The 21,571-nt window shown below is 32.7% G+C and overlaps 1 protein-coding gene and 1 long non-coding RNA gene across 2 annotated transcripts; one reads left to right on the plus strand and one right to left on the minus strand.

The window, feature by feature from the left end:
- Positions 1–4,503: 4,503 nt before the first annotated feature.
- Positions 4,504–5,887, minus strand: LOC140859636 (uncharacterized). The gene is made up of 2 exons (XR_012143196.1): positions 5,611–5,887; positions 4,504–5,125 (listed from the first exon to the last, which is right to left on the minus strand). It is a non-coding gene; the product is annotated as an uncharacterized lncRNA (long non-coding RNA).
- LOC105049830 (uncharacterized) lies at positions 5,044–15,199 on the plus strand. Its single transcript, XM_073261603.1, has 4 exons — positions 5,044–5,182; positions 11,998–12,155; positions 14,193–14,585; positions 14,674–15,199. Exons 2-4 carry the CDS (start codon positions 12,111–12,113, stop codon positions 14,809–14,811), a joined length of 576 nt encoding a protein of 191 aa, XP_073117704.1. The 5' UTR covers positions 5,044–5,182; positions 11,998–12,110; the 3' UTR covers positions 14,812–15,199.
- The last annotated feature ends 6,372 nt before the right edge of the window (positions 15,200–21,571 follow it).

A 21,571-nucleotide genomic window follows, 5' to 3' on the forward strand; every position in this document is an offset into this window, starting at 1 on the left:
TAGAAAGAATAATATTTTATGATAAATTAATTAGGCTTGTAGATAGAGTCATTATTATATATTGTTAATTTGTTATCAAAACTGCTTAGGTTGTCTCTAGGGGTGAAAAGCCTTGCTACTTAGATGTATATTTATTAAGATGAATCTTTCATGTTAGTTAATTTTAATATTATATAAATTTCAATATAAATCACTCTAGATACTTTGACTTCAATAGCATAGCATAATTTTTTATATATGATTTTCTAAGCTTTAGCATCTAATGCACAACTACTATAAGATATATTATATTCATCAAGAAATTTTAACAATAAATTTTGATGAGTGCAAGGATACAAATAATAAATTATTCAACTTTGTTCATCTATATTCTTATTTTTTTTCTTCCTCGAAACTAGGAATGTTGGTATAATAAAGTGAAACATGAAATATTTTTCATCATATAAAAATTTTATTCAGTTATAAGGATTTGTTAAAGTTTTGAAGGGCTTTATTCTATTTTATATTCAATAAAAAAGAGACCTATTAATTATATGCGCTAGTATAGCTATATATAATGTATGAATAATTTGTGAAAGTTTTTCAAACTCAACAACATATGTTGGCGTCTCACTCTTCTTCTGATTTTGCATGAATTTTTTTTAATTTTTTTTTTTTGCAAAACAAAAAATATGTAGCACATGGCAATGATTTTACACTTGGCTTTGATGGTTAGCGCTTAATAAATACCGATCTTTCTCATAATATTTCTTCCATAAATTAGAAGAACTCCATGGCATTTCGGTAGTTCTCTGAAATGAAATGGGTACTTTGGTGCGTTTCCGGGTGGAAGGCAAGTCTCCGGTCTCAGACCAGGGACACCGGGACCCGCCACCCAGCGGCTACTTTCCAAGTCGCCGAGTACGAAGACCTCAAAATGTCCTGCTAACGTTGCACCCATCACTTAAGCCCACGTACCATCACTGGCACGTCGAAACCCCTAGTCAACGATGGGTGTGAACTGGGGTACATTCAAAACCGGTCCTCCAAATCTCAAATTTTACGTGGGGCCATTAGCTGAACCGGATGACACCAAAATGGCACCCAGTTCGACGAATCAGCTCCCAAAATGCTTCCCTGACCCTGGGATAGACCAGTCACTATTTGACACGTATACAAAATGACGTGTTAATCCGCACCAGAGAACCAGTGGAAGGCAAGTATATTGTATGATCGAGTCAAAGGTGGCTCCTGGACTTGGAATGGTGCTTCCAGTTGTTACTTGGATGGCCCAACCGTTTTCCATTGACGTGAAGTGGACTGAGAGCAGGAGTCTGGGTCATCTACAACCCAAGCTTAAGAAAGTTTCTACAATTTCTCATACTTATGTAGCCCCAAAAGCACGTCCTGGCCGTTTTACTTAGTCATAAAAACAATGTAGATTTATAAATTATAAATCTCATTGTAAATTTTACTGTGTTTCACTTTTGATGCACTTTTGGTTCAATACCCTAAGTTTTTCCTTTACCAGCTGGTATACAAAGAAAGGGTAGAATTGGATGTGCTATTACTTCAAGCACGATGAAAATTTTCAGATAGTATCCTTTTCCTTTGAAAGTGAAAAGTTAAGAATACCTGACCCAAGTAGGGGGTGCTTTTCTACCAAAAAAAAAAAGTAGGGGGTGCTTAGGCAAAGCACACATTAGAGGGCTTTAGAAAAATAATATGTTGATAAAAAATGAACTCATACTATTTCTGATAATGTCTATTGGGACCAATATAATTAGTTCCTTTTCAAAAATATAATGGAGAGCAAGGAAGCTGCTTTCCTTCTATTTATGCTCTTTCTCCACCTCAAGCCTGTCTAATCTCTTAATAATTATCTATATTTTTATTAAGCAGTGATTATACTAACTATATTGGAAAACAATGACTCCTGTATTGAAAAAAAAAATTTTATGATTTATACTACAAAAAAATATACTTTTTGATAAATTTTTAGTAACGAACTAAAATATCATCACTAAAAGTAAGTTTTTATAATAAATTATAATTTTATTATAAAAAATAAATTTTTTATGATGAAATCTCTTTTTGTCACCAAAGATCTGAGTTATTACCACAAAATAATAAATTTGTCACAAAAAATCCTCCCATCAATTCATAATTTTTCAGGTTTTAGCACCAAATATATTTATGACAAAAATATATGTATTTGTGACAACATATTTATCACTAAAAATTATCAATTTGTGATAAAAAAAATTAGCATAAATATTTTTTTTTAAAATTTAGTTTTCTATTTATAGCAATCAAATCACTATTGTCACTTTAAGTAAAATTATTGTGATAAAATATTTTATCACAAAATATCTAAATCACTATTTAGTTTATTGTGAAGAAAGTATTATATTGTAAAAGTCATTATATTTTTTATATTTTCTTATGACAAAAGTTTGTTTGTTGCAAAAGATTTAGATTTCCTCTTTTTGTTCTCTTCTTTTTTCTTAATGTATTGCAACGAAAATATTTTATTGCAAATAGTTAATATATTTTTTTGTGACAAAGTCTTGATTGTTGCAAAAAAAAATAGATTTCCTCCTATTGTTTCCTTCTTTTTTTAAATTATTGAGATAAAAATATTTGTTGTAAAAAGTCAATATATTTTTTATGATAAAGACTTGTTTGTTACAAAAAATTTAGATTCCCTCCTTTTATTCCCTCTTTTTTTTTTTAATTTATTGTGATGAAAATATTTTATTACGAAAAGTCAATATATTTTTTATGACAAAGACTTAGTTGTTGCAAAAAAATTAGATTCTCTATTTTTGTTCTCTCCTTTTTTTTTTTTAAATTTATTATGATAAAAATAATAATTATAAAAAGTTAATATATATTTTTTATGATAAAGACTTGTTTGTTGTAAAAAAAATAAAATAAAATCCCTCCTATTGTTCTCTCCTTTTTTAAGTTTTTTATGATAAAAATTATTTTATCACAAAAAGCTATTATACAATTTTTAAAATTTTTATTGCAAATGGGTTATGCAATATAGTATCATTTTATTTACAAAGCATTAAAATGATGTCATTATAAAAATATTTAATTTTAAATATTTGGCCATAAAAATTCATTATACTTTTTTTTTGAAAAATTCATTTGCAAAAATTATGAAAAAAATTAAATGTTAAAACAAGTACCACAAAATGTTAAAAAAATTCTAGTATTACTTTATGTAATATTTTTGAAATATTTCAAATTATTTTTTAATATAATACTCTTTCTTTGTTAGATATGTATGATTTAATTTTTTAAATTTTTTGGTACCAATTATATAGGGTGAAATAAATTTTATCAAAAAATCAAATGCTACAAAATTTTAATAGTTCAACTAAGATCTCGTTCAACGATTTATTATATAACATAGAATGTCTAGCCAAGAAATTCTACACCAAATAAGATAAGAATAAGTCTATGCGAGTGAACCGTCAAGCTGTCGTATTGACAAAATTTTCACTTTCCATAACTTTCGCATATAGTGATATTTCGAGATGATCAAGATATACTTTTCATGTAGTTTTTCAGATCTATACCATGGCAACCTAGGTGCATGGAATCCGATTGAGATCATTTTTGAGGTCGAATTTCACTCTTTCAGCTAATTTCGAGCCTATTTTTACATTTGAGTCATATTTTGATAATTTTTTTCTATTCTAATCTATATTAAAAAAAAAAAAAAGAAGGGAGCCGTGCGGTATCACTTAAGCTTTTCTATTTGAGAGCACACGCAGAGATGTATAGAGAGAGATCGAAACTCTACTAACTATAGCTGATGTTGCAACACTCACCCGTGGAAGCTTCCTCGCAAAACTCATGAAAGCTTCCGAAACCTCATGCTCATCCTCTTCGTTATCGATGAGGATGTGCCGCCGTCGGAGGACAGTATGCTGGGGTGAGGCAGCGGTCATCGTTCACCGAACCATCCTCATGGCCATCATCGGAGGAGGTAAAATCGAGATAGAGTAGTGACCACCGTTCACCATGTGAAATGCATCCCACTCTGCGTCCGCGCGATGGAGCTGCAAGAGCGGACGGAGCTGCAAGAACAGATCCATGGAGGGAGATCGACAATTAATTAAGAAAAATGATCCTAAAAAATAAATAATAAATAATTTATATATAATAAAAAAATATTATGAAAATATTATATCATTAATGAATGGAATTGAAATCTACTTATGTATATTTAATTATGCTATTAAAATCTAATGTTATTGATATTAAGAATATGAATAGGCATTATATTACTACTCATAAAAAATATTATTTTAATAAATAACCAATTTTATGACATGGAATCCGTGCGCAACTTGCGGACGCACAACTAGTGTTAAATAAAAGAAGCCCAAATTTCTCTTCGCATCCTTTCCAGTAAAGAAAAATCAAAAACATGCGGTCAGTGGGGCAAGACAATTCTAGAAAACCCCAGCTTTTCTTGATTGGAACAATAATTGCCCAAGCTGCTAGTAAATATTAGAAGCCAAGTCCAATCATTACGATCTTAATAAGAACAAACACTCATAGACATTAACCAAGTCATCTCTCCCACCAACAAAAGAAAGCTACAGTGCATTCAACTCAATATGCTCCTTGGTCTCATGAACGGGTATTTCTTCTATTATGATCATCTTTCTTTCTTCTTTCTCTTTTTAATTTTTTTCCGGAACATCAACGAGCTTTGTGCCTTCGATTTCCAAGAGAATTTAAGTCCCTAGAGCTGCTCGAATCCAATGCATTGAGCCCATACTCGATGGTCCGTCCACTGTACTCATTGCTGAATTACTCGCTTCCAAGTGCAGCCCTACTAAATCTCCTCATATTCGCGCTGTATGAACCTGACTCAAAGTCTAGTTTGGTTGAAATATGTACTCTGCCCAGGCTTCACCCCCTCGTTAATGTATCAGTTCTCCAAGCCTCCCACGCGGCTGCCCGACTCGACTGAGACCCTGAGGACTGAAAAAAAAAAAAAAGAAAAGGAAAAGGTGGGGCTGTTCGGCTACTCAAAATCGCTCGTCGCCTAAGCTTCCCATTCGGCTGCTTTAATCCTCCCACCCGGTTGAGACTCTGAGGATGGAAAATGGAAAACCTGGGGAAACAGAGGAAAAATCAACGAAAGCAAGGGTTGGATGAAAAAAATTAAAAGGTAAACCATTTCCCAGACCGATTGTTCCTTGTTCGCTTGTTTTTTTTTTTTTTCATTTCATTCTCTTTTTCGGAGTTATTAGAGGAAGGAGAGCACCTGAGAGAGAATGGAGGGGTTTCTTAGGTTCCAGCTAGGATTTTTATTTGGATTTCGTGCGAGTTGTGGCGGTTTGAGTTGGTCCCTTGAGTTTTTGAGAGCTTAATCTGGGTAGAAGTAGGTTTGGGGGATTTTTGATCTGCTGAGGATGGAAAAGGCAGGGGAAAATCAACGAAAAGAGAGGGAAGATAGGAAAAAATTAAAAGATAAAACCTTTTCCCACATAGATTGATCATTCCTTTTCTTTTCTATTCTTTTTCTTTTCATTTCATTCCCTTTCTCGGAGATCTGAGAGGAAGGAAAGCATGAGACAGAGCATAGACATTTCTTACCTTTGGGTTGGTTTTTTTTTTTTTTTGTTGAAAGTCTCATTCTCAGAGATCTGAGAGGAAGGAGAGCACGAGCAGAGCTTCCGGTTGGATTTTTTTTTTTTTTTGCTGAAAACCCTATCTGAGAGGAAGGAGAGCACCCGAGAGGATATTTGAGAGGAAGGAGAGCACATGAGGCGGAGGTTGAAACGTTGATTTTTTTTTATTTTTTTGAAGAGTCTTTCCAATTTTATTGGACGTCTCCGTAGAGACTTCCCCTGTAAACTCTATACGAATACAAAATTAGAGGTGGCAAATAGATCGGATCCAACGTAAATGGATCGGTAGAAAATAATTAATTTAAATTTAATTTATTTATTAAATAAATCAAAATTTTAAATTTAAATTTAATCTATTTATTAAATAAATAATTTGATCCGATCTATTTAATTTATTTATTAAATAGATCAAATTATTTTAAATAGATTAAATAGATCAAATTAAATGGATCAAAAACAGGTTAAACAGATTTTAAATAGATTAAATAGATCTTAAATGGGTTAAACAGATTAAACATATCTTAAATAGGTTAAACATGTTAAACAGGTTAAATAGTTAAATAGATCAAAAATAAGTTAAACAGATTAAATGGGTTATCTGATTCAATCCAATTTAAATATTAAACGGGTTAAACGGATCAGATATCTAAAACTCATATCCGATCTAATTATTAAATGAATTAAACGGATCGATTCGTTTATGATTTGAATCCGTTTAACCTAAATCCAAACATGTTTATGACGGATCGAATACGAATCAGATTGGCAGATCGGATCATATTTTGCCAGTTCTGAACAAAACTCGAGACAATTAATTAGAGATAAAAGTTTAATTATCACGAATATAATTTAAGATATCAAAATTTAGTGATAAATTAAAATAATTATCATTAATATCTATTTTTTATCGACAAATGTATAAATTGTCATTATAAAATATATTTATATCGACTTTTATTAGTAATTATTATTATAAATCATATTTATATCGACATTTATGAATAATTATCATTATAAAATATATTTTTTATCTATATTTATCAATAATTATTATTATAAAATATATTTTTATTAGTATTTATTAATAATTATCATAATTGATTTATTATTTTTTAATCCATGTGTATTGGGATGTTTGGTATGTGGAGGAAATGCTTCCCACTTTCTTCCGCACGCTGGCTCAACTCGCATAAATTTTCCCACAGACGCCAGGCCTTCCTCGTAAATACAATTTGTTACTTTCCCCGGCACCCGAAAGGATGGGAAAAAAATCAGAGTAGAATCGAAAAGGGTGAAAAGGAGAGATAAGGAGAGATCGGCTTTGCTCCTTCCGTCGATCTTCTGTCAAAAGTGAGACAAGAAGAGATAGAGAGAGATCGGTGTCAATCCTTCCGTCGATCTCCCATCGAAAGGGAGACAAAGAGAGATATAGAGAGACGGGCGTCGCTCGTCCCATCAATCCTCTGCCTCACAAAATCCAAATCCTCTCCGATTGATCCCTCCTGTCTTCTCCGCATCGTCCAGGATTCTGATCGATTCCTTCTTCCTCAGATTGGTCTTCCAATCGCCGTTCTCCAGATTGCTTTTCTTTGTGGTGGATGCCTTGTTCCTGAGAGAAGTTCATCTTTTTGTACCCTGTTTTATCTAATTTAACTTCGATTTGTTGTTACTTGGAGATTTTTACGGCATATTTTGATCATTGTCTTGTCGTGGAAACGATTTTCTGATCCAAAATTTGATCTTTTTGGTTGTAAATTATACTAAATATCAGAATTTTGGGTCACTGTTTTCTGATCCAAAAACGACGCACCCATCTACATGCACGCGTAGCACTCGCCCGCCAGTGATGACGTCCCAGCCTTGCTATCACTGTCATCGCCAACACCAACGTCGGGGTAGAACCTCCATCGCTGGGGGAGCCGGGTCCACCTAATGGGTCGAATGAATCAGATTCTTCATGGGTCGAATGAGGCTATCGATCAGAGGATGGAGTGTGATGGCTTACCAGCGAGCGGAATAGAGGGTGGGGTGGCGGCGACGGCGACGGCGAGTAGAGCTGATCTGCTAGTGGATTGCCAGATCTATTACATGTTACTCTCTTTCCCACACACTCATTTAGGCAGAAATTAGTGGTTAGAACCACTTTAACCAAAATTTCTGCACATTTGGATAGTGGGGGCAGAAGTCGACATCAGATCAGATTGGATGTGGATGAGTGACTTTTTTTTTTTATTTATACTTTTAGTTTATATTCAGCATTGGTTCTCTAAAGTATAAGATTCTAGACAAATACGCATCTTCATAATGATATGATTATTATATATGCTAATTTCGATCCTTTAGATTATATTTGAATGTTTTGACTTTTGTAATATATTTTACGTATAATGGATAAAGTAGAAATATATGCTGCATCTCCATTAATTTTTTTTAATTGTAGGACAGCTAATTATTATGGATAATCATAAATGCAAGAGATGGATGGAGTGTAGTAGAGTGAGTAAAGATTACTTGGATGGGGTAAAGAGCTTTCTCAATTCAGCATTCAAATCTAGATCTATTAATGAAAAAATCTTTTATTCTTACAAAAAGTATGTACGTTACTATCATAAAAATCATGCAGAGATTTATGATCACCTTGTAGTCAATGGTATAATGCAAGGGTATGATGCTTTGGATTCTATTATATATGCAACCATTTCTAATGGAGTCACTATTAATGGAGAAGAAACATCTAGAGGCAATGATATGGTCGAAATGATACGTGAAGCATTTGGAGTTTATGATGAAGTAAATTTAAATTCAAATACAAAGCCTTTAGGTGAGGCAAATTTAGAAAGATTTGTAGAATCAAAATTCATGGAGCATTCTCTGTGCGATGTTGAAAAATTCAATAAAGTGATGGAAGATGCAGAGAAAGAATTATATCCAGGCTGCAAAAATTTTACAAAATTGTTCTTTTTGTTACATTTATATTATGTAAAGTGTTTGTATGGATGCTGCAACTCGAGCTTTGATGTGTTGTTAGATGTTTTGAGGCGTGCATATTCTAACAATGAGATACCAAAATCTTTCAATGAAGCAAAAAAGGTTATTGAACCGTTGGGACTTAAGTATGAGAAGATTGACGCTTGTCCCAATGATTGTCTTTTGTTTAGAAAAGAATATGCTAATGATGATTCATGCTCAAAATGTGAGGCTTCAATAGAAAAACAATGAGAATGACCAACTCAATGATGTATCAACTTCAAAGAAATGAAAGAAGAAGAAAGTTCCTATGAAGATTATAAGATATTTTTTCTTAAAACGGAGACTCCAAAGGTTGTTTATGTCATCTAAAACGGCAGATTTGATGAGATGGTGTGCAAGGGACTGCAAGAACGAAAATGATATTTTGAGGCATCCAGGTGATTTTGAAGCATGGAAAAATTTGGACCAAAGATATCCAGAATTTGCTAAAGAGTATCGTAATGTCAGGTTGGGGTTAGCTAGCGATGGTTTTAATCCATTTGGGACAATGCGAAGTGTATACAGTACATGACCAGTTATTCTAATTCTATATAATTTGCCCCCATGGAATTGTATAAAGTAAAAATACTTTGTATTGTCATTGCTTATACCTGGTCCAGAGTCACCTGGAAATGATATTGATGTATTTTTACAATCTCTTATAGAAGAGTTGATTGAGTTATGGGAGGTTGGTGTAGAAACATATGATGCTTCAACAAAGATAATATTTCAAATGCATGCAGCAATTACGTGGACTATAAATAATTTTTCAGCATATGGGAATCTTTCTGGTTGGTGCACCTATGGTTGATATGCATGTCCATCTTGTAATGTGGATACCCATTCGAGGTGATTGACATATGGAAAGAAGTTCTGCTATATGGGTCATAGGTGTTTCTTGGGTTCTACACATAAATATAGGCATGATGCAAAATTATTTGATGGGTCTAAAGAATTGGGGCATAAACCTTTGGCTTGATCTGGATCTGATTTGTTGGATCAATTAAAAGGAATAAGGTTCAGCTTCAGAAAGATAAGTGAACCAGCAGACAGGGTTCAAAAGGGAACATAGAGAAAGCAGAGTATTTTTTTTGAACTTTCTTATTGGGAGCACCATCTCATCAAGCATAATCTTGATTTAATGGATATAGAGACAAATGTATATGGTAATCTTGTACATACTTTATTGAATGTTGATAAGAAATTAAAGGATAACTTGGGGGCTCGTCGTGATTTGCGAGAGATGAAAATAAGACCAGAGTTATGGGCTGAAAAATGAGGTTCTAGAAGGGCTTATTTGCCCCCAGCATGTTTCACAATGTCTCCTTATGAGAAAAATCTTTTTTATAAAGTCTTGAAAAATGTAAAGTTTTCAAAAGATTATACATCAAATATATCACACTGTATTCGCAAAAATCATAAATTTGCTAGACTTAAGGGCCATGATTATCATGTTCTAATGTAGTAACTTATCCCTCTTGCAGTACGAGGGACATTGCCTGACAAAGTTAGTTCTGTTTTGATTGAGTTTTGTAGCTTCTTTTAAGGACTTTGTGGTAAGTCTATTAAAGTAGATGAGCTTGAGCTTTTTGAAGAAAAAGTTGCTCTAATTCTTTACGAAATGAAAAAAAAAAATTTTACCATCATTTTTCACTATTATGGTGCATTTGGTCATTCATCTAGCAAGCGAGGCAAAGATTGCTGGCCCTGTATTCTATCATTGGATGTATCTCATTGAGAGGTAAAATTTTTATTAACCAGTTAGCTTGTTTTGATGGTATATTGTATATATAACAAATGCAAAGTAATTGAAAACTATCATTTATATAGGTATCTAGCAAGGTTAAAGTCCTATGTTCGAAATCGAGCATGTACAGAGGATTCGATAGCAGAAGCATATATAGCAAATGAATGCTTATTTTTTTGCTCTTGATATCTCCAAGCATCTACAAATAATACTGATAATGATCTAGAAGCAAAGAAAGGATCATGTCTCTTTCTAATTGAAGGACAGTCATATGGAAGTGTTGAAACATTTATGATGGACAACAAAACATGGACTCAAGCACATCGATATGTGCTTTTTAATTATGAATCTAAAACGATAGCACACCTTAAAAGGTTAGTACAATACATATATAAATGTTGTCTACATATATATATATATATATATATATATATATAAATAATAATAATAATAATAATAATAATAATAATACTTTTACATATTGTAGGGAACATGAGAAGTCAATCAAAAGAAAAAATCGTAAATGTCGTTTAAATCCATGTGATTTAGCAGCTAGGCATAATGAAGAATTTCATGAATAGTTGAAGGAATATGTAAGTATAGGTTATTTCCTTTAGTAAAAAAGGTATTTAGAATCAAAGTCCAAATACAATTTCTTTTCTTTTTTCTTCCCAAACTATTCAGGTTATAGACTTTGATGATGATGAAGCCATTAGGCCAATCTCTGATGAGATTAAAGTACTTGCTCAAGGGCCAAACTATATTGTAAGAAGGTTTAAAGCTTTTGCTATGGATAATGGTTACAAATTCTGAACTGAAAAGTCTGAAAGAAAAATGAATACCGAAAATAGTGGAGTTATGATTTTAGCAAAAATAGAAAGTTATGCAAGTAAACGGGATACATGCCCAAAGTTGGGAGATGTTAACTATTATAGCAGACTTACTGACATTATAAAGTTGAATTACTATGGCAGATTCAAAGTTGTTTTGATTAGGTGTGATTAGGTTGATGTCACACAAGGAAGAGGGATAAGAAAAGATTCTTTGGGCTTCACTCTTGTTAATTTTTTTTGATTGAGACACACTGGCGAGCACTTAAATGATGAGCTATTTGTGTTTCCATCACAAGCTGAACAGGTAATATTTGTCCAAGATCCTGAAGATCGTGAATGGTTCATTCCAAGACAGATAATTTCTAGAGATGCCTTTGATTTGAGCATAAAAAATGGGCCTCAACTTTCGACCATAAACTTAGAGAATGAAACCGTCGATTGGATTAGAAGAGATATTGATGGGATATTAGTTGATATTGAGGAAGCCAAAGCTGATAATATAGAAGAAGAGATGCAACCCGCTAATTAAGGACAAGCTATTGAATTCAAATATTATTTAATTTTTAATTAATTATAATAAAATATTTTTTTTTGATGATGTATATGACAATGATTTATGATTTTAGTTATATTGAGTGCATTTGGTCATTCATCTATTGAATTCAAATATTAGATTTTTTTTTCAATTACTGCATTTCTTTTCATTCACTATTATTACATTGCCACTAATCCAGAAGATGTTGTATTTGACACATTGTTGCAGATATTATGGAAAATCAAGAAAATGTCTCATGGAGCCCTTATTAGACAATCGTAGTCAAGTCGAAAGTAATATGCCTTTACGATCTCAACAACAAAGTCTATCCCAAAAGCAAAATGGAGATTTCAAAGAGGAAGGACAAGCAGAAGAAAATACATCAGGTATAATATAATAGTTACAAAGTACTTATCAATCTAAGAAAATAAATATTTTATCTTTAATTTATTCTTCAGTCCGACCAAACAGAAAAGCAAAGGATTGTAACACCAATACATATGATAAGGCTCGCAAGCAAAGAATTGAAGAAAATAAAAGGAGAATTGAGGTGATTGATTGTAAATTTGTCAAGTCTTATATTTCTTTCTTAATTATTAATTATAAGTTAAGAAAGAATGATTCTTTAATCAATTGCTTTAACCATTTTCTTCTCAACGAATTAAAAATTTTGAAGATTTCAAAAAGCTCGACAGAAGTCACAAATTCAGCAAAAAAGATCTCGATATAAGCCTAAATTTTTGTTTATTAATTCTTCGTTAAGAACTAACTATTTACTTGATGTCTATTTTAACACCAATACATATGATAAGGCTCGCAAGCAAAGAATTGAAGAAAATAAAAGGAGAATTGAGGTGATTGATTGTAAATTTGTCAAGTCTTATATTTTTTCTTAATTATTAATTATAAGTTAAGAAAGAATGATTCTTTAATCAATTTCTTTAACCATTTTCTTCTCAAAGAATTGAAAATTTTGAAGATTTCAAAAAGCTCGATAGAAGTCACAAATTCAGCAAAAAAGATCTCGATATAAGCCTAAATTTTTGTTGATTAATTCTTCGTTAAGAACTAACTATTTACTTGATATCTATTTTTCTTTCTCTCTCTCTATATTAAATTTTTGCAGCAGCAATACCTTTCAAAACAGAGATCATCCAAGAACAATATCGTACTGGAACTAAGATGCTCTTCTCGTTTGGGTCATCAATCAAATAGTTATATGAAGAATGATGAGTCTCACTCAAAACATCACAATAATAGTGATATTATTTTTTATGATGATGAATCTCTGAGTATTGAAGTAGAAGAGGAAGGAGAAGAGAAAGAAAATACATCAGGTATAACATAGTAATATATAGTTGTTTGTGATGTAGGACAAAATCTAATGTATGGAGTCTTTGAAATTTATGACATAGATATAAGGAAAATATCTGAACAAAGGGCTGTACGTGGACCTACTCTATTAGCTAATGTTTGGGACATGTCTGAAGAAAACACAGTTGTTGTAAAGTTTAATGTTCGTGAGCAACCCATTGATGAAAAAGGGTGAGTGCTAGCTAGTTTTTTAGGTATTGTGGCAAGAGATGCTACAGTAACTTTTCTGAATTTTAGCGATTGGAGAACCTTTCCAGAGGAAAAAAAAGACAAACTTTTGGTATTTGTAAAGATAAAATAGTTACTCATATTTATTTTTTTATTATTAAAATATTACAAGTTGTATGGAGTCTGTGTTATAATTTATTTTTGTTATTTTTATCTCTTTGCATTGTAGACAAAGTTTACTATTCCATGAATTGGTGATGATTGGGTACTTAAGTCCATATCAAAAGAATAGAGGGATCACAAAAATAATTTAAAGGCGAAGTACACAGAAAAATATAGAACTCTATAAGAGCTATGTTCGAATAAATCTGACCATATATCAAGAGATCAATGGAATACTTTGGTTAGTTATTGGCATTCAGAAAAAGAGAAGGTATAATTTTTATCTCATTTCTACTCACGTACTTATAACTATTATTTTTTTTTCTACTTATATTTTTATAATTTTTTAATCATAAAAATATAGTCACATAAATAGAAGTAACCGTGCAAAGTAAAAGATAGCTCACACTGCAGGATTAAAGAGTTTTGCACGTTTGATGGCAGAAAAATATATTTTAATTAAATACTACATATATTAATATACAGTGTCAATTATTCATTACTCTTTATGATTGATTAGGCAAAAGATGGTGTGGAGCTCTCACGTGCAGAAATATTTATAGAAATATATAAACAGTGAAAAGATGGAAGATCAATTGATAGTGAGTCAGCCCAAAAGATTATGAGCATATATGACCCTTCAATATAGAGCATTTTGGTACACTATTCTTTTTTTATTTTATTCCTTTCAAACTGAATTACTTCTTTTCTATAAATAGATGATGATGCAGAAAAAATTAAGCAATAATCAATATAATAATGAAGAATCTAGGGACAATGTTGCTTGGGATGGTGATATATATTCACAAGTAATGGGGGCAGAAAGAGCTGGTCAAGTATGTGGTTTAAGTCTTGGTCCAACTCCCTCTAAGATGTGGGGTAAAGGTAGTGGAGTTTTTTCAAATAGCATGTCATCAGAGAAAAGAGTTCAGATACATAAGTTGCAAGAAGACATGAAAGTGATGCAACAACTTCATCTTGAGGAGATGAATGTTATGAAACAAAAGCAAGAAGAACTAGAAGCTGAGCTTGCTTTGATAAGATCATATATGAGTAGGTTCGTGCGTCCTGAAGATTTGCCTTCGAGTTCAAATAATACAGCAAATAGACAGGTAATATTTTTCTTTTTTATAATTTTATATCACTTATTGGATTAATGATAATCAAGTACAATGATTTTCTTTTTATTTTTTTTAGTAGGTTCCAGATGCTGCTAGTGCTAATGGGAATACACAATGGACTCATGGACAACGCAACACCACTCTAATTCCTTTTGTATCTCAATCTCTAAGTCAACGTAAAGCATTATATTTTATGGTGGCTGTCTTAAGAACTTAGTTTGCTATGATTGCTTACTTTTTTTTTTTGCTATTTCATTTAGGTCATACTTTTTAAATAAAAAAGTATCAAAATAATCGGAATGCTGGACAATTGAGGAAGTTTCAAGTTTGAGTTATTTGATTTTGAATGATAAAATCTGGCTCTCGATATAATTAAATATACCTTATGTGAATTATTTGAGTTATTTAGTTTTCTGGAATGTGGTTGGAGATGGATGCTTGCCGATTAGTTTAGTATGTAAATTTATAGTGGCCTTATCATCATCAAAGTAGATTTACTACCACTTACTAGTTACCACTTACTAGGCTCTTGGCATGGCATAAGTTAAGTTTTCACCTACATATCTATTTTAATATAATAAATAAAGAAAACTGAATTCTTCCTTTTTTTTTCTTCAACAGGAACATAGCATATCAGAAAAAGCAGCATTTTGTAGTGAATTAGAGTTAGATTTTCAGCAGGGTTTCAGATCTCCCAGCTCTCAATTTTTCTATTGTAGTACATATTTTTTGCACCATGAGTTCCTTGAACTAATGCTTTTAATAGAAGGATATTATTTTGACAAGTGTGTTCCAGTATAATATATTATTCAAAAACAGAGATCTCTATACAAATTGAAAAAATTTATGTTACAACTTTTTGAGTAATAGCATCAATTATGCTGTTGCAAATTTATTAGTTTGTGCCTACGTTTAATGATCAATACAAACTTGATCTCTATTATAGTTACATCAAATAATTAAGAGACAAAGAATTAAAACTATATCTATAAATAATTAGAGTTATATTTTGGTAGATCATATCTTATTTTTATTTTAATCTAGCTTTATTACTCTTTCTATCAAAAAAAAATTATATAGCATACAAATATATGATTTAGAGCAACTCTTTCATGGCAATACTAATTATCATAAAATATAAAATTATGATTTTAACGATAATTATTGTAGCTGCAAAAGTTTAGATTTAGAAGCAATACTCACAGATTTTAACGGCATAAATATTTACCAGTTTAAAGTTTAAAATTTTTTTTCCAACGATTATTATTGCCATAATATATGTTCTAACTATTGGTTGGCTTATCCTATTACAGCATTAACAATTGCAAGCTCGAAATTTGAAATTTTTTTTCTGACTATTATAATTGCCATAATAGGTGTTCCAAGCTTCATCTACCCAGTGCCCTATTACAGTAAAAATAAATACCATAAATAATTATCATCAAAAGCTTTGACCTTTTTCGATAATTAAAAGATCTTTATCGACACTGCCATTAATCACTGGTAAAATCTTTTCCGACACTGCCTTAGGTGGCAGAATTCCTTTTGCCAGTAAATACATTAGTGGTGATTATAATCGTCGTTAAAATTAATAAAAATCGCTATCAAAATCTGTTTCTGTTGTAGTGGAGAGGAAGGAGAGCACTCCAAACAGGGAGGTTGAAATGTTCTGGTTGTTTTTTTTTTGAATACTCTTTTATTGCCCAGATATGGAGCCTAAGAGGGGGGGTGAATTGGGTCTTTTTAAAATTTTTGTGATTAGTGCTCTCAAGTAATGTGCTATACTTGTTAAGTGGGATGAATTGATTAGCTAAGAAAATAAGATCAATCATAAATGATAAGTAAATAAGTATAGAGCACAATGAATGAAAGAAGATATGCAAGCACAACAAATACAAGAGATTTATAGTGGTTCGGTGCAACCTTGCATCTACATCTACTCCCCAAGTCTCTACTTAAAAATTCAATCCACTAAAAAGATTTCAAGATACAATCCATCGGATAACACCGATTCTTACTATCCAAGCAAAAATATTGGTTTTTCATGTACAAACCAACTCACAAACCACCCAAAACTCAAACCCCAATGTACAATAGCAAAAGATGAGTGTGCAAGAATTTTAGCACAAACAGCCCCTTAAATGAGCATAATAAAATCAATAAAAATATAATACTCAAAGAGAAGAAGCTTTTGCTGAACACTATCAAATGATTGGTACATTTGAATGTAGCTGGAGAGTGGTTGGTGAGCTGATTGATTGCTTCTTTCCTCTTTTTTTAGGATTTTCTTTCACTTTCATGAATGTGAGCTTGAATGCATGAATCTTATTTGATTTTCCACCTTTAGAAAGCATTTATAGTCTTCATTTAGTCTTGAGAGTGTCTTAGTGTCGGTTAGGAGCTGTTGGAGAGTATTTAATACGCATTAAATGCATAAAAAATAGACTAAAAATTAGTTGTTACGAGTGTTCGCCCAGAATGGATCGACCCATGGGTCATCTCATTTGACCAGACAGAAAAATAGGCTCTCTATTTTAGTCTCAGGATCTCAGGGGTCGATCTATAGGATGTCCCACTGCGTGCCACAAGCCAAAAATAGTGCGTGCCAGCTTCCTAATAAAAAGGGATGACTTAGTTGGGTCATCTCATTTTATTTCAATCCAGTTTTTCATACATTTAAGGTCCGAAACTTACCAAAATACTATCAAATGCTCTTAAATGAATTTGAATCAATTTGATACTTCCAAAAAGCTTTAAAAATGACTCTAACTTGTAGAAACTTTAACTTTGGCACACTTGATAGAACTTTTCAAACTCAATATTTTTGGATTATCTGAAACAATACTAAAATATTCTTCAAAGACAAAAAACTCATTAGTAGTCTTCTCAAACGGTTTGTGATAATCAAAATTAATTTTTGGAGCAACAATCTCCTCCTATTTGATGATGATAAAATATTTGAGTGTTCAAAAAAAAGATATCCATAAAGCTCAAGGGATTGAGTTTGTAAAGTACTTGTAAGAACATACCAAAGATTAAGCATAGAATATCATGAGATACATATTATCAGCAAGTTGTGATGTTTTAAATCATACGTTCTCATTTTGCTAAAAATTGTTTGTGAAGGTATTAAGATTTTTTCAAAAATTATTTCTAATCAACAAAATTCTTTCCTTTCTTATATGAAAAAAATAAAAGTAACTATTTTGATCATTTTGAAAAATTTTTCTCCCTTTCTTATATAAAAAATAATCAAACTGTAATTTTTTTTTTATATTTGTTATCAGAGCAAAAATGGTTTATAAAAACTCTTTGGTTAAATTTTTTTTTTCTCTTTCTTTTTTTAGTATCAGAGCTATTCTTTTTCTCTTCCTTATTTTTGATATCAAAGCAAAGATGAAAGTTTCAGAGCAAGAATCAAAAATAGATGTATCAAAGTATTTTGCAAAAATATCAAAATGAAAGTAAAGATGGATGTATCAGAGCAAAATTCAAGAGAATTTGCAAAAATTCAAGATAGACTATCTTCTCCTCCTTTTTGATATCATTAAAAATAGACTAGAGAGAGTAAAGTTTTTAATAAGCTATGATTCTACGTCTAGTATCAGAGTAACTTTAACTGAATAGATATTCATTCATTCACATATGAACAAAAGTTGGCCACACAAAGGATGATAATAGATAACTTCATACATTAAGTATAACAAAATAAGAGGTTACAAGAGGCAAGTACATCTATTCATAACACATATCTATGAACATAAGATTCTCCTACATTCAACAAAATATAACAACTGAAACAAACAACAACTAAGTAGTATGAAATATAAAATAGCTAATACAAAATGATCAGATTAGGCAGCATGGGTATCGAGCTCAAGATCATAACAACTGAAATAGAATCAACCTCGACCTTGACTGGATGGTCTGGTCCGAGTAAAAGATGTTGGAGGACGGAAGGTAATAGGCTGAACAAAAGTGAGCTCACTGGATACGGAGGGTCTGAACTGGAGCTATGTCCTAATGGCATCTAGCTGGGATAGGACTCCTTTCACTGAAACTCTGAGCCCCTCAAGATCAGAAGAAACAAAGTCCTTCGAGTCTCTGATATCAATTTGGATCAGCTCAAGTGTCGATTGAAGCAGGCTATGGAGTCTCTCAACCTCTCGAGCTAGATCAGCTAACTGAGGTGAAGAGCTACTCGATGTGCTTGCTTTTGCTGATAGTGAATCCAGTAACAGTCTGATCTTCCTCTCAATATCAAAGATCCTGCCACTAAACCTGAGCATAGAGCTCTCTACACTCTTCAATCTGGAGCTCAGGTCAGACAACAACTGTATCAAAGAAGAAATGTGTGGCACGACTGATAGATCTGAAGAAGATCAGAAAAAGAACTCGGCTAAGGTGGGTGATACTGTTTCTGCTACATCTGTTAGAGAATCTGCTGCTGATACTATTGAAACTGCTGAAGCTGCTGAAGGACCTACTCCTGGAACTGCTGCTGCTGGATGGAGAGAATACCTGCTACTTGCTTAGCTAACAGTCCCATCTCATCCTCCCCCAATCTAAGTGATGATGGCACGACACGGCTCATAGACGGGGGTGCACTAGCTGAGGGTCCTGCCTCAGGCTCCGATACAAAGTGAACATCAGGGCTCTGCCTAGGCTCAGGTGGTGATGAGGGATCCTTCCTCTCAGCACGCTCCTCCTCCTCCTCGACTACAGCTCCTCGACCCTTGGTCCAACGACTGTCCATTTTGATAAAACCCATACGTCGAAAGGAGTGGTCATTGTAGGTATCAGTATTCAATAATCTGAAAACAATCTCTCCCTCAAAGCTCACACCAGACTCCCTAAATATCACTGTCAGAGCCATTCCATAGGGCAAGAGAGCCTTGGATTTCTTCAAAGCCTCCCTCATGGCATCAATCATTAGGAATGACAGATTTAGTGGAGACTCAGAGACTACATGATGCATCAAATAGATATCTCGATTAGTCATCAAATCATATCTTCTCCCTTTAGGAAAGAAGATCCTGAAAATCATGTGTGGAGCTATCTCATCTCCACACTCAAATCCTTAGCCTCAATTTTCATGAACCCCTCCATATCCTCTCTTCCTAAAATGATCCTGAGCCCGATCTCTTTCTTTGGAAGCTCATTGAGGTAACTTCCTTCACAGGGCATTTGAAGAAGTCTACCCAATCTAGGAGCATTTAGGATAATTTGAACACCCTTTACAATTGATCTTAGAATCCCATCAGTGAATACTAAATTTGAATAAAACTCCTTAATCAGGTCAATGTATATAGGCTCAGACAGACTACAGAAAAATCTCCCCTCATGTTTGATTAATTTTTTATCAATTGTAAATCCATCACTTCTTAAGAACTGAAAATCAATATTTCTTCTCAAGGCAACCTTTTTTGCAGAAAGAGGGATCTTACTTGGGGTTATGGGAGGAGAGGCTTGAACAGAAACTTGAGCAGTCCTCTTCCTTTTTTCTTCAGCTTCCAATGGCCTCATAGACTTCCTTCTTTGGGGTAGCCGTATCTTAGGGGCCATTGTCTCAATGAGAGAAAGAGTACCGGGCAAGAGAATAGTGGAGGGTGAAAGATAGATGGAAATGAAGAGGAGTAAGGGATTTTGAGGAGTTTGTTTTGGATTTTTGATATGAGGGTTTAAGGATTTGATGGAGAGCAAGAAAAAGAGGACTTTGATCAAGAATAGGCCGAGAGGAAGTGTTTATCCCAGATTTTAAGATAGAAATAAAAGATTTTTGGTCAGATTAAGGTATGGATTTAAGAGGATGTGGCCGACAGGGAGCTTGGAGTAGGATTTTGATTTGGGACGAGGAGAGGAAGAAGAAGAATAGTAAATGAGTCAGCCTATTTGGGTTTTAAGTAAGAAATTCAAGCGGATCTGTTGCTCCAAAAATTGATTTTGATGGTCGCAAATCATTTGAGGGGACTACTAATATGTTACTTATCTTTGAAGAATGTTCTTGTGATGTTTCAGGTAGTCTAAAAGATTAAGTTTGAAAAGCTTCATCAAGTATGCCAAAATTGAAGTTTTTGCAAGTTGGAAAAGTTTTCGAAACCTTTTTAAGAGTGTCCAATTGATTTGAAACCATTTGAGAGCGTTTGGAAGTATTTTGATAAGTTTTGAACCTTAAATATATGAAAAATTGGATTGCAATAAAATGAGACGACCCATCTGAGTCATCCCTTTTTATTGAATAGATGGTACGTACTATTTTGACTTATGACACGTAGTGAGATGACCCATCTAGAACGACCCCTGAGATCCTGAGACCAAAACAGAAAATTTGATTTTCAGACTGGCCAAATGAGGCATCCCATAGGACTTTTCAGTCACAGTGGGATGACTCATATGGGACGACCCAATCTGGATGAATTTACAACGGCTAGTTTTCAGTCTATTTTTGATACATTTAATGTGCATTAAACATTCTCTAACGCTCTAAACCAACTCTAAGATATTCTTAAAGATAAATGGTGACTATAAATACTCTCTTGAAGGAAAAAATCATAAGATTAAGCAAACATTCAAGTTCAAATCCGAGAAAAACTCTATCAGTCCTAAAGAGAGAAATAGAAGCATTTAATCACTTCACCAACCACTCTCCAGCAGTAATCAAGTATGCAATCCATTGAAAGTGTTCAACAAAAGCTTCTTCTCCTTAAGTATTATATTTTTATTATATTTATTATATTTATTTAAAGAGATATTGTGCAAAATTTTTTGTACCTTATTTTTTTCATATTGTATTTGTGTTTTTGAGTTTTGGAGGATTTCAAAACTCAGATAGGTTGATCCGAACCTGAAATCAAAGTGTTGAGGGTTAGTTTGTATCTAAGAAATAAGTATTCTTGCTTAGATAGCAAGGATCGGAGGTGTCCGACGTGTTATATTCTTGAAATCCGTTTAGTAGATTGAATTCTCAAGTTGAAATT

The sequence above is a fragment of the Elaeis guineensis genome, chromosome 8, assembly GCF_000442705.2.
Source record: "Elaeis guineensis isolate ETL-2024a chromosome 8, EG11, whole genome shotgun sequence".
NCBI classification, from domain to species: domain Eukaryota; kingdom Viridiplantae; phylum Streptophyta; class Magnoliopsida; order Arecales; family Arecaceae; genus Elaeis; species Elaeis guineensis.

Excerpts from the sequence above, each read along its gene's own strand:
- LOC105049830 (XM_073261603.1), top strand. The coding sequence starts at position 12,111 with ATGGAGATTTCAAAGAGGAAGGACAAGCAGAAGAAAATACATCAG. Across the intron at positions 12,156-14,192 it reads AGCAGAAGAAAATACATCAG|ATGATGATGCAGAAAAAATT; the intron begins GTATAATATAAT and ends TTCTATAAATAG. Across the intron at positions 14,586-14,673 it reads ATAATACAGCAAATAGACAG|GTTCCAGATGCTGCTAGTGC; the intron begins GTAATATTTTTC and ends TTTTTTTAGTAG.